This window comes from Siphateles boraxobius, unplaced genomic scaffold (genome assembly GCF_051911475.1).
Source record: "Siphateles boraxobius isolate OS27281-9 unplaced genomic scaffold, OSU_SipBor_1 6, whole genome shotgun sequence".
Taxonomy (NCBI): domain Eukaryota; kingdom Metazoa; phylum Chordata; class Actinopteri; order Cypriniformes; family Leuciscidae; genus Siphateles; species Siphateles boraxobius.
The window spans coordinates 21,353,847-21,367,144 of NW_027509186.1; the positions used below are offsets into that span (position 1 = coordinate 21,353,847).

General features: G+C 36.9%; 1 protein-coding gene across 19 annotated transcripts in view; it reads left to right on the forward strand.

The window, feature by feature from the left end:
- Positions 1 to 10,276, forward strand: part of msi2b (musashi RNA-binding protein 2b) — a 269,219-nt gene extending 258,943 nt beyond the window's left edge. For 4 of the 19 annotated variants that reach the window (XM_077208148.1, XM_077208151.1, XM_077208154.1 and 1 more), the window contains 2 exons: positions 128 to 282; positions 6,501 to 8,485. In XM_077208148.1, coding sequence (XP_077064263.1) covers positions 128 to 282; positions 6,501 to 6,542 — 197 coding nt within the window. In that variant the 3' untranslated portion in view covers positions 6,543 to 8,485. Of the gene's footprint in view, positions 1 to 127; positions 283 to 3,388; positions 3,456 to 3,569; positions 3,647 to 6,497 lie in introns of all 19 variants that reach the window. The other 15 variants (XM_077208146.1, XM_077208150.1, XM_077208152.1 and 12 more) reach the window with 10 other exon arrangements.
- Positions 10,277 to 13,298: the final 3,022 nt, after the last annotated feature.

Consider the following 13,298-nt stretch of genomic DNA (forward strand, 5'->3'; position numbering starts at 1 on the left):
CTTCCTTTCATATGACATATGCTTATAGTGCATGCTTTTGCTAAAGCTTGTTAGTCAAACTACACACCAGCAGTCCTGACTAGCAACGCTGCTCACATCACTGTTGGCACGGCCACTTCTCCGGCAGGCACCAACCCGCCCCGGCCTGGAGCCTTTCCTGGAGCCAGCAGCCCCGGGCCAGTGGCTGACCTGTACGGCCCCACCAGCCAGGACTCCGGCGTGGGCAACTACATTAGCGCTGCTAGTCCCCAGCCCGGCTCCGGCTTCGGACACAGCATTGCTGTAAGTACCCTGCTCACCACCGTCACTGTTTCTCTGTTCTCTGCCACCTAATGCTAACTCCACCCTGCCCGAGTTAGCGCTTTTAGACTCCAGCAGCTGCCATCTTAGTTTTTAGAGTGCATTTTCTTTGCCATGCTTTAAAAAAAAAGACCAGATCGAAAGTTCATTTGGAGAGCGAGCAACTGGCTCACCGGAAGAAGAATGAAGTTGCATTGACATATAAACTAGTTGGATACATTTAAACATCAAGAGGGAATTCACTAAAAATGAATTGCTGAATTGTAGCATAGTAGCGTATTTATATTTGTATTATGCCGCATTTGCACTAGCTGTCAGCTTTGTTTTAGCCTCGAGTTCACCTAATTGGGTAAAAGTCCAAATACCCCGCAAAATATGTGCTGAGCACAATTTGCATGGCACAATTCGCCGTCTTACAGTCCCAAATGCAGCAGACTACCACAATTTGATAAACTTAACTTGATCCAGGCACCTAAATTGGCTCGGTAACATGTAGAAACCTGGTTACAATTATGTTCTCCATCTATTATAAAATGCCCACAAAATAAAATTCTGTTCATAGAAAGGAGGTGTGTTCGTACTGAAAGAATGAAGAATTTTGCACTAAAATACCTTCTACAACTGTGGTGCATATTTTTAATGAATTCCCTACATAATGTTAGTGAGCTAATAAATTAATTAGCTAATAAAGTTTCAAAATTGAATTTGTTCTGAAGGAATGAATATTTCTATCACAACTAATACGACTAAAAGAATGTGTGATATGCAAGCATGTGAAATCAAAAGAAGCAAATACATGAAGTTATGTGCTTAATAAATCACCTCAGATGTAATAGGTTGCGGTGGGTCCAAAGGTGTGATAGATGTGCATGTTTTACTGATACTAATTATCAGGAACAAGGCTATAAAAACATCTCTCTTTTCAAAGCTGAAAAATGTGAAATCACGGTCTCATTAGTGCAAAGCAGGTGCCCTGGCAAATAGCTAAAGTTAGATAGCGTTGGTTTAGCATTGCTAACATTTCTGCATTCCCACCAGCATTCCTCTCTCTCTCTCTCTCTCTCTCTCTCTCTCTCTCTCTCTCTCTCTCTCTCTCTCTCTCTCTCTCTCTCTCTCTCTCTTTCTGTCAACTTCAGGATAACAAACTGTGAACTTGTACCGGCTGTCAGCAGCAGTGTGATGTGTCAGTGTGCTTTTGTTCATGTGCCAGCCCGGAGGACAGAAATCTCACAATTAGTTCTTCTCTCATTTTCAACCCGGTATTTTGTTTCCCTGCACACAATGGCTTTTTTATTTTTCCAGCAGATGATGGGCATACCAGAGGCAGCCTTTGAAAGGTCCCCCACACAAAGTGCATATGTAAATCAATAAGGCGATAATAAACTCTTGTGAGAAACCCTGTCATAAGAATATGTTGTCTTGCCCTTTGAAGCCATAGGCATTCATTATTCCTTCCGTGCATTCGTTTTTAACCTTTAACGGAGCGGAGAGATGGAGCAGGATTTGGGCGTAAGAGAAAAGGAGCCGGAGCCGACTCACAGGGGGGTTGATGAGGGAGGCCGCTCTAAATCACAGGCTGCCGAGGGAATTACCGGCTCCAGACGTTTTTTTCCACCGCCGTCCAGATCTGCTGGAGAAATGAATAAGAGCTTTTGTATGTGAGGACACTGTTTATTGCCTATCTGTACACACCTCTGATTCATTCTGCTTTCAGTGCCCCTCCAATATCTTGTTTGGGAGGAAAAGGAAATAAGTTTTCTCTCTCTCTCTCTCTCTCTCTCTCTCTCTCTCTCTCTCTCTCTCTCTCTCTCTCTCTCTCTCTCTCTCTCTCTCCCTCTCTCTCCCTCCCTCCCTCCTGCCCGCCCTTAAGTACAGTTTGCCAAACAGACCGGGCACTCATTAAATCCAAACGGGATTTTCAGAATAACAATGTCACCTTGCGCTTGACTTTCAGATTGAGTTTTTCTAACCTAAATAGAGTCAAATTTAGGTTGGCCTCAAACCCTCAGAACATCTCGCTTGTGATTGACAGTGTTCTGGAGGCAGAAAGAGTTTTTCTTTTCTTTTCTTTTCTTTGCGCTGCCTGACATGAACTGCTGTTTCTCTTAGCCTCTGTAGCATCCTCACAAACTGAAAAGAAAAGATTTTTTTTAGAAAAGATTTCTTTCTATAAATGTATACATCTCGCCAGTCTTCTTGTTCCCCAGTGTTTGGACGGGCGCCTGACACTGGTGAAGTTCACAGTTTTGCTGCTCAGATTGAGGCTTATATGTGATTTCTGACAGCGTTTGTATCTTGCTGCATGAATTGTGATTTCAGATGAATTCATTAATGTTGTTATTGTTGGCATGAATGTAAATGATTATATTCAATTACTTGATCTTTGTTTAAAAAAAAATCAAATATGTTCTCTTACTTTACATTCTCTCTTGTTCTTTGAAATGTACATATCTCTTTCCATTTTGCTTCATTGTTTGGCACAAAAATATTTAAAAGGGGAGAGCAGGAATAAATGTAATACTTTTTGCTAGTTTATCCTCAACATATTAGCCTAAATTAACCTAAAATATCTTTAATACCAGCCCATATCTTAATTCAGACATCAAACAATTTGCTCAAAAATGTATATGATGTGAATAATTATAGTTTGTAATTGTTAGTCTACTGTTAGTCTGTAAGTTTTATAGTTTTTATTAAAAAAAAATTAATATATATATATTTTTTTAAAAGAGAGCATTGTTTAAAAGGTTGTATTATTTGGTTTATTGTTAGTATAATTACGACTACATTTATGTTTACAACAACTTTCTTGCTGAACTTGCTTCCACACTACTGTAGCTTGCGAAAACAATCAATATTTATTGCGTCGTTACGTTTCAGACGTGCAGCCTTTAAAAGTCTGATGGATGTCACATGACTAAAACGTTGTAGTATTACTGATTCCTATTGCAAGCTACGGCAGTGGACAGGATTTTGTTCTTTCAAATAGGGTTTGATGCACCCACCACTCAGGTGTTAAAATATCTTTATGGCGACGGTGTGTATTCTGCATTAAGTTATGACCAATTACATTTACTATGTGTTACAGTTATTCCTGCACTCTCCTGCTGTTCACCTAGATCAGACTGAGGGAATGATGTGGACTGATCTTTAAGGTTGATAGATAACATTCATTCATGCTAGCAACACATGCAATGATTGAAATGACTTACGAGTGATCACTTCACTCAGAATGCATACTGACACCATTACTAACTCTACACTTTTAGGGTCCTTTGATTGCGACAGCTTTTACAAATGGATACCATTGAAACCTAACAGGTGGTTGGTTGCCATCTCATTTGAGGTAGATATCCCGTACCATTTATGAAATATAAATATATATTTATTTATTTTTTACTTGTGCATCATAATTATGCATCTATTCACCATACTATCTACCTGTTCCATCTGCCTATTCATTTTAATTCCCTCTCCTTTTGATCTCAGATGAGTTTACGTTGAATCCGTGTAGTGCTCTCATTTTTTTTATTTCATCAACACCTTAAGGCTTTTAAAGGGCTTTTACGTCCCAGACAAGGGAATTTAAACTTCATATGCAACAATCTGGATTTCAAAAGTCTTATCTCTCATTGAACATCTATGTTATTAAATCGTCATTTTAAAGCCTTTTAAAAGCCTTTAAAAGTGTCTCCCGCTTCACAAACATCGTAAGCGCGGAGGCTACACATTTTCCCCGTTACTCTTTGTCACTAGTTCCTCCTTTATCCTCCGCCTGCCTGTCTGTCATTCGACTGATCTTTCATGCATGATGTCTGCGAGCGGATCTACTCAAAACTGCGCAGTTGCTTTCTTTCACTGCCAGAGTTCTTTTGCGCCGCGCGTCGACTCGTATCCTCTAAGTGCTGTATTTGGATATTATGCACAGGTGTTGCGGCTTTGATTAGTGTGCACCTGGAAGCGAGCACTCTTTGCTGAGAATCTGTTGACTTAGGTGCCATCTGATGTAATTCATCAGGTTTTTCGGATAAGGCCCTGTTTCCGTAATCACTTCTCTTGTATAGCTAGGTCTTAAGGACTTAAAGGTGATTTTGAGTATATGCTGAGATGCCAGATAAAGCTAAATCGACGATGACTGTGGATAAGTGGATGCACATTTATTTGGTCAGAATCCCTCCCCTATATTTAGTTAATATTTGCACCCAGACTTTTTTCGATCTCCTACGGTGATGCTTCAGTTGCGATTACGCCAGACTCTGTGGCTCCGTGGCATTTACCTGTGACCTGTCGTCTGGATAAGAGGCCTGCGGACTGCGGTTTGTTGCCCATAATCTTCCTAAAGAGCTTCTCATTTTGTCCTCGAGGCAAAACGGATGATTGATTTAATGAGTAGGTAGAATCGCTCCATCTGTATATGGATTCTCCAAACGTTTGATTGAAGTACACATCAGCAGTCAGAGAAAGCAACAGCAGCGGACAAGCAGGTTCTTAACTTGTCATTTGTTGGATGGACATCCGAAGAGTTTCTGCATGCTTGAAACACTAACATATGTGTCTGAACTCCATGTAGATAGGATGTGTTTGCATAAAAGTGCTGATGTGTTCCGTATCTGAGCCTACACGACCCGAGCTTATAATGAAAAGATGCTGACTGTAGAGTGATTCTGATAGTGAACGATATAACATCTCTACTTCAATTTAAAGCTGTCAGCAGCAAACTTTCTCCCGGACTGAATCGATACACACTTTATGTTTAAACTAGATTTACTGTGTACAATCAGAAGCATCAGTTTATCAAACACACTGCACTTCCAAAGACAATGTGTGATTTTTAAAAGCTCAGTTTTATTGGGAAAAAAACTAAAAAATGTTTGCCTGAAGTGGAATTGTATTTGAATTGTTCGAAATGTTAGTGCATTGCCAGTTGAAAGTTTGATTTAGTATTATTCTAAAACATGAAAAATAGTAATCAAGAATTAGCAGATGTGTCCATGCAGTTTAAATAGTATTGAAGGACTTTAATTCTATGCTTGACACTTGTGGGCTGCTTTTGTTTCACTATCCAACCCAACTCACCTATTAAATAAATAGCATTAATATTAAATAAATAATAAAACCAGGTATTGAAAAGACATTTATACACAGACACAGTGTACACTACTGTTCAAATGTTTGGGGCCAGTAATATTTTTTTGTTTGTTTTTAAAATCTCACCAAAGCTGATATTTATTTGTAAATGTAGTAATAGTAAAAATGTTTTTTTTAAATGAACTGTTTTTTCATTGTTATGTATTTTCACTAGGGATGCACAATATATCGGCCACCATATAGGTATCGGCCGAAATATGTTCGTTTTTAATTTTATCGTTCTCGGTACGATCAGAAAAATTTGTCTGATACATTAAAGCGGATAAATAATGGATTATTTCCTACAGCTGATGCCATGATGAATTGCTTGAAATATGATTGGAATCACTTCAAAAAAGGTAAATACAGTTCAGTGCAACATGTGCAGCGCAAGTCTGTCATATAGGCTACATAAAATTATAATGAAAACATCATTATAATTGTGTGCTTGGGACATGGCTTTTAATGGTGAGACTTGTTTTTGTAATCAGGCTTTTTATACAGTTATACAGAAATTTGGATTTAGATTTATCGGCCAATATATCAGTTATCGGCTTTCATATATAAAATGTTATCGGTATCGGATAAAAATTTCATATTGGTGCATCCCTATTTATTCCTGTGAAGGCAAAGCTGAATTTTCAGCATCATTACTCCAGTCTTAAGTGTCACATGATCGTTCAGAAATCATTCTAATATGCTGATTTGCTGCTCAAATGACGAAAACAGCTGCTTAATGTTGAAAACAGTTGTGCTCAGTAGAAATCTGTTGTAACGTAAATGTCTTGACTGTCACTTTTGTTTAATTGAATGGGTTCTTGCAGGATAAAAGTATTAAAAGTAATCTTATTGACCCCACATTTTTTGAACAGTCGTCTACAAATCTGCTTTTATGATGAGAAACATACATGCCGCTGTCAAATGTGTCCGTGACAAGGTTCATGGAGTTCAATTCACAGACATAAAATGATTGTCACCAGTAAGGCTCAGATGCAGCACATTTTACACACACCCACCATTTTACCTGAAGTATATGTGTGAAATCTGATACACTTGTCTGTTTGCTCCAGCAGAGTTTATCAGGAGGCCCGGGGAAGACTGGCCGGAGTTTCTAATTGGTTCTGTGTACAGGTAAAGGCCATTAAACTTCAAGCACTACAGCGCTGAACGGGAATCTAAAGCTGAGATGGCGCCACACGAAGAACAAATCCAAACGTCAAAATCATCTCAGCAAGAAGAAAAAAACAAAAAACAAATCTGCTGTACTATACTGAAAACCTGGCTTTTGAATATTTTATCCTAGTGTAGCCCTGACCTTAACTTTTCCTTTGTCTTTCCTTTTAGTCATCTTTAATTGTATACACGTTTATTTGAGTTTCTAGATGTTCTTCATTGTTCTTGAAAGTTCTCTGATGAGAGCGACTATGTAAACATAAACTAATGTCTTTTTTTTTTTTTCAATAGCAGTTTCATTTCACAATCCTCGTCTATCGCGTTTTCAGGTTTCATTTCATTCGAACAAGAAAACGGATCGAGATGACTCAGACATTTAATTCAAGCCTAAACCGCAATGAGTGGGTAACTCAAAAAAAATCTTAGTAGCTCTGTTCTATGTTTATTGTGATGTCTTGTTAACCATGATTACCTATTTTGGGCAATAAGAGGACTACAATATTTTCACAGTCCTTTTTTATAAATGTCATTTTTGTTGTCGATGAGAAAAAAAAAAGAAAAAAAGAAGAAAAAGCTTTCCTTTTAATACTTTGTGAAATGAAATTTAAAAAGAAAAGAATTCTGAAACTGTAAATATTATTCTGTTCACTGCATCAAACTGTTTCTGAGAGAGAACCATATTTTTGTGACGGTGTCATAGAGGTTGTATCGGGCGCAAGACGCAATATGTCAGTGCAAAAATATCTTCGAGGCTCAATGCAGTAACCGAGGTCCATCTGTAGCACAAAGGCCGTGATTTCCCCCAGTACGGACGAAACTCAATCCAACACTGTTAGCTCGCTTTGTAAATACTTTACAATTGTGCAGGTGTCATACCAGCATACGGATTCGATAGTACGTTAAGATGTGCACAGCTTACAAAGACAATATACAGAAATCACCACAAAATCCAAAGCACACATCAGAGTTATGATTTCAAACCGTGTCGAGACATTTCAATTTCATGTTAACGTTTCATTTGGTGTTCTAGTGTGGGGCTTATTTTTCCCGTGCGCGTGGAGGTTTTTACGCCGAACGATTCGAATATTACAAAGGCAATATTTCAAAATGTTTTGAAATTGCTCTACGATTAGGAAAACCAATTCTTTTATACCATTACCTCAGTCCTGTGAGAATTACTTTAAAGGAGATTACAAATTAATTTATTTTAGCCTGAGACAGATATTGAAACAGATATTAAAGTGTTGTTTTGAAATTAAGTAAATCATTGCACTGTGAGAGAGAATTTATCATTTTCTATTTGCACATGTCAACTGACAGTCTCTAACATGGGTCATGTGAAGGACCGCTGTGGAAGCCATTTCTTTCTTTCCTTCCGCACAGGATAACACTTACAAATCTCGAGTCTTGGCTTGCGTTGATTTGAAGACTGTACTTTTAAATGATCTCTTTCCAGGGATTTTATTCTAGAATATCAGAGATGACAGATGAGTTTATTGGTAGCAATAGTTCATTTCCTCAGAAACACTGAAACTGATTGAAACCAGTAGCTGCTACACACATTTGTTGTACATGTGGGGACTGGATTTGATGAGACACAAATGGCATTTAGAAATATGAATGATATTTGCAAATATGAATTGACTGATGTATGCTGTTTTTCGATCTTGTTGAAAATGTTTTATTTTTCTTTATTTATTTTTGGGGGTTTTGCTTTTCTTTTTTTGTTTTTAGTTTTTCTGTTTGTTCATTTCACTAAAATAACAGGCGAGGCGGAATATGCTGGATTCTGTCTCAAGAAAGACATGATAAAGTCATATGATTTTAAAAAGACAAGGAGAACTTTGTGCTAACTGTTTGAGCTGTTTCAAAAAAAGACAAACGTCGTACAAAAAAAAGAAAGAAAGAAAATTATCCCGAACTTCTTTTCAATTTAAATAGGGATGGATTTTTATCAATATTTTTGTGGATGTTAATGATTATACTAAATATAACAATGACAATAATACAGATATTATGTACTGTATTTATCAATTGTTTCTCTTCATTCCCTGTCACCTCATTCAGTAATCTTATTTTGATCATTGTATTTTAGTAGTGTGTAAAAAAAAAACAGGAAAAAAAATTACGAAAAAAAACAGGAATATGACTTTACCTTGTAAAAGAGTGCTGTCTTGATGCCAGTGTAGTGGTCTATACACTTCTTGGTTGGTATTTTTCACATTTCCCCTCCCCTATCACTCTCCTTTTGTCGTTTTCCCCTTTCTCTATATCTCACACTCTCTCTTTAGTGAGTAGTCGTAGGTGTTATGTATTTAATGTTAAGATGTAGACGTATTCATTAGCAATTGTAGGACCAGTAAGGATAGAACTTTCTCTTTATAATCATTTAAAGACAAAAGACAAAAAATGCTGAGCGTTCTTTTCATAGTAATTTTTCTTTCTTTTTCTTTTTCCTTTCTTTTTTGTTCTCCTTTTTTTGTTCCACTGTTTTGCTGGTCTCACATGGTTTCAACTAACCAAAGCTCTCACTGATGAAATCTAGGAGAAAGAAATTGCTGTACGATTAATTGGATCCCCACCCTTGAATGTTTTAAAAGGGGTGTGTGCCATACTACCTTAAATGCTAACGCTAGATATGCAAAACCGTTTTCACTTTCATTCTTTTTTAAGGGGGATGCAAGCTATAATTATGGAGAAGTTCATAAATGTTTTTTTAGTAAGTTCAAATAAAGTAATGATGATGATATAGCCTAATCATTATAGATCAAACTAATAGGTTTTGATGTTTATACTCTTCAAAAAATATCCCTGTGGCATATGGCGCTACTTTTTTTTTTTTATTTTTTTTTATCGTGTCTACTTAGATGAATACATACTTTAGTTTTGAGTCATGTGGAACATATGACATGATTGTTTTGTGCGTTTTAATTGCATTGCCAGCTTTTCATTTTAATTCAACATCTACATTCGATAGCAGACAGCGTCATTGTTCTGATGTCATACTTATTAGCTTGACTTGAGTGTGAATCCAGTGTCACACTAAATCTGTATTCCTGAATCACATCTCTTCTCAGGGATATCAAACATGAGCCAATGTAGCACCTTCGCAAAGGAGATTTTTGTAACTCTAGCGGGTCATGATCAGTAAATAGCACAACTTTTAATGAAAGGTGTCTAATTGAAGTTATTCAATACATTTGAGCTAAATTTAAAGGTGCTGTCGGGATGAATCATGCACAGCATTTTCTTACTGATGACATCTTTTTAAACTGTAACATAAGTTGTTCTTAGTTGGATGTCTCTTAAAAAGTTGAGTATCCAGCATCCATTTAGGTCTTGATACTCGTATAGATTTGGATGATTCTCGATTAAACAGCTGAAGGCAAATGTTTAACAGCAGATGAAGCACATTTCCCTTCTGCTGTCAAATAAGAGTGTGACTGAATTGAAGGCTGATTAAAATGAAGGCTGGCAATCTTTTCCATTTGCGTCGGTTAGCTTAGCCTATTTTTTCCCCGTAATTTGATCTCGTAGCTTGGACTTTAAGGTAGCATGGCTCTGTTGCCACCATTTTGTTTTCCATGGACAGCAGTTTACAGCGGATGAATGTTACACATCTTGCTAGACTAGTTAAATCATTGGAAAATTGTTGGTTTAAAAAAAAAAAAGAAAATGAAAAAAGAAAATGACCTGGAAGGTGTCGAGTGATTTTGGGAGTGAACTACCGTATCCATTTAAACTTGAATTTTGCGGCAAGTGCTAGGCAATGGCCAAAACGATCATCCCACTAATAAAGCAGCAAAACGTCCTACACTGTAATAATGTCTGATGTACAGTATACTTGTATACATATACAAGATATATATGTATAGTGTATATATCTCTTTGTTAAATTGTTGAATCATCATCATCGTAGGCGAACTGACGCTAGTTCACACTGTTTGTTTCACTGGCTGTGTGTTGTGTAAGAGCTGCAGCACTAGTAGTTTAGCTGCAGAATGTGTCGCGTAAACCTGACGAGGACGTGTAGCTCAATGGGGATGGTACGGTCAATACGGTGTCATTAGGTGGAGGGTTTTATTTTTGTCACGTCCTTTGGGAACTCTTGTCTCCCATTTTCTCCTGAGGTTTAGGCCTCGCTGATTGCCTTGCCCATTCCTAACACTTGCCCATTTTTTAATGTTAACGGACTTTTTACCGTGAGAACTGACTGAACGGACTGACGTCTGAAAGCATCTTTCAGGTCTTCTTGTATGGCTTGCTCAAGCCCTGTTGTAAAATAAACTAAAGTGGATGGGGGTCTCTCACATCTCAGATGTGGAAAGTATAATTTTATATTTGTATTTTCAAATAATAATGATAATAATAATAAAAAATGTTTGTGAAAGGTTTCCATCCTCTACTGTGGTCCAGAAATCAATGTGTTTGTCTGGAAAAGATTAAAAAAATAAAATAAATAAAAGAGTTTTGAACCATTTCACTCATGGTTTTTATTTTCAACTTTTTTCAAGCAATTGATTTGTGATTTCAAAGGAAATGAATATCCCTGCAAAAGATTGTATGCCAGAACATGCACAACGATTAAAATGCACAAAGTTGAATACAGAGCCCAAAAGCTCTTGTGTAAGTTTGTTTTCATTCTCACATTTGTTTACATCTTTAAATTGGATTATGACTTGTTATAGGCTCACACATAAGATATATATACACACACACACACACTGTAAAAAGCGACTTAAAGGAAACCCGTAGCCTTAAAATTGAGTAAATAAACTTCATGTGTAGTTGAAAAAAATTGGAATAGTCAAGTTCACATAACTTAATTTTTTCGATTACGCATGAAGTTTATTTACTTAATAGTTTTAAGGCAATGGGTTTCTTCACTTTTTTAAGTTAAGTCAACTGATCACTTTTTACACTGTGTGTGTATATATATATATATATATATATATATATATATAGATATAGAATTGTAGAAATACTTCATAAAAGCAATATTTTTTCACTGGGGAGCCTGCAAATCTTTTCTTAAAGGGTCATAAAAAAACAATACTTAATACAAATAATACAATTCAGCTAAATTATTGTGTATATAGAAAAAAACATAATAGGCTTAAAAGGGACAAGTGTCTTGTTGTTGGTTTCAAAGTCTGTGCCCATTCAAACTCTATTTTCTGTATTTTTGGCACAAATTCATCTTTTACTTGGTAGAAGCCGTTAGATTAGACAGATGCCAACACAGACAGGGTGCTTGACATGCCCTCATCCTTGATAACCATAAACAAAACTATGCAAGATAATTCAACCCAAACGTTAAATACACATTTACTTGCCAAGAGGATAAACAACACATTGTGTTATGTGTTGTGAATTAATAACTGTGAAGAGCATGAAACCAAATCCAGTTGACATTTAGAAAGCAAACCGTCCAACTGTAATGATTATAAATCACATTTCTGCTGCTGTTTATGAATATACAAAATTGGCGGTTTAGAAATTCTGCTCTTTTTATGTTAGTCATGTTGCATATTGTAGGGCCTGTGCACTTCTGATTTTAAGAACTTTTTTTAACATTAAAAACTATTTAAAAACTCTGGTACCGTGTTGGCTCTCCACTTGATGTCCAATGTAAAATCTGCTTTATAAACCCATGAGGTAAAAATATAAAGATTTGTTTAATTAAATTAATTGATTGTCATACTGATATTCATGAGATGTTTTGAAATTAATAATGAGATGTAAAAATTGCTGCTTTTTTTTTTCCGGAAATTCTTTTTTTAGTCTTTTATGTAACGCCATAGGCCAACAAAGGACAACGTGTGGTATAATTAGTTTAAATAAAGCTCAAGAAGTCACGTTTAAAGGGGAACTATGCAGTTTTTTTTAGCTTAACTGAACAGCTTCGGAGTTATTGGACTTTTTTCGGCAGACTGACCGAAGAAGGAGCGTTTTCAGAATGGCGAGAACTGAGACAAACAGAAGCCTGCAAATCCGAAGCTGGCCTGCCGTTCTTGCTGTTGCACTTGTAAGTATATCTTTGGGGTTAAAGGCACACTATGCAAGGTTTGTACCTTAATATAACGGCTTCGAAGTCATTTCGTTGGTAAACGAAGTCGTAGTAGGGTGATTCATCCCGATAGCAAAGCAGGGGAGGGGGATGTGAACAGATTTGTGCCAAATCTTGCGAGAATCACGGCTTGCTTTACGTCAACAACATATGAAGCAGGCTCTATGGAAGACACTAGCACGCATTTTAGAAGTGAATAATGGCAGAGTCGACCAAGAAAACGAAGAAAGTGAGTGAAGAGACCGCTCTGCATGAGTGGTATTTACGACAGTAACGTCAAATACAAGCACTCCACAGCGACTCTAGGGGTCACTGTTTGACAAAAACGTAAATCTTGCATAGTGTGCCTTTAAGTCTTAGAAAATAGTCTTTGAAAAGATTTGCCACTTTGCCAATGAAATTAAAGTGCTAAATGTTTTGGTCGTCGAGTTGGTTTTGAATAGCTACATCTCGATTTGGACTGTTTTTGTCTTTGCATTCCTAATTAGAAATGTTTTAGAAAGCAGGATTTAAAAAGATTTAAGGGAACAAATATATGAATGTTAGGGAGGGAGGGAGAGGGGGGGGGGGTTATGATTCCAGAAACAAAACCCTTTCAAATATCTTTCCCAAGACATACTGTACACAG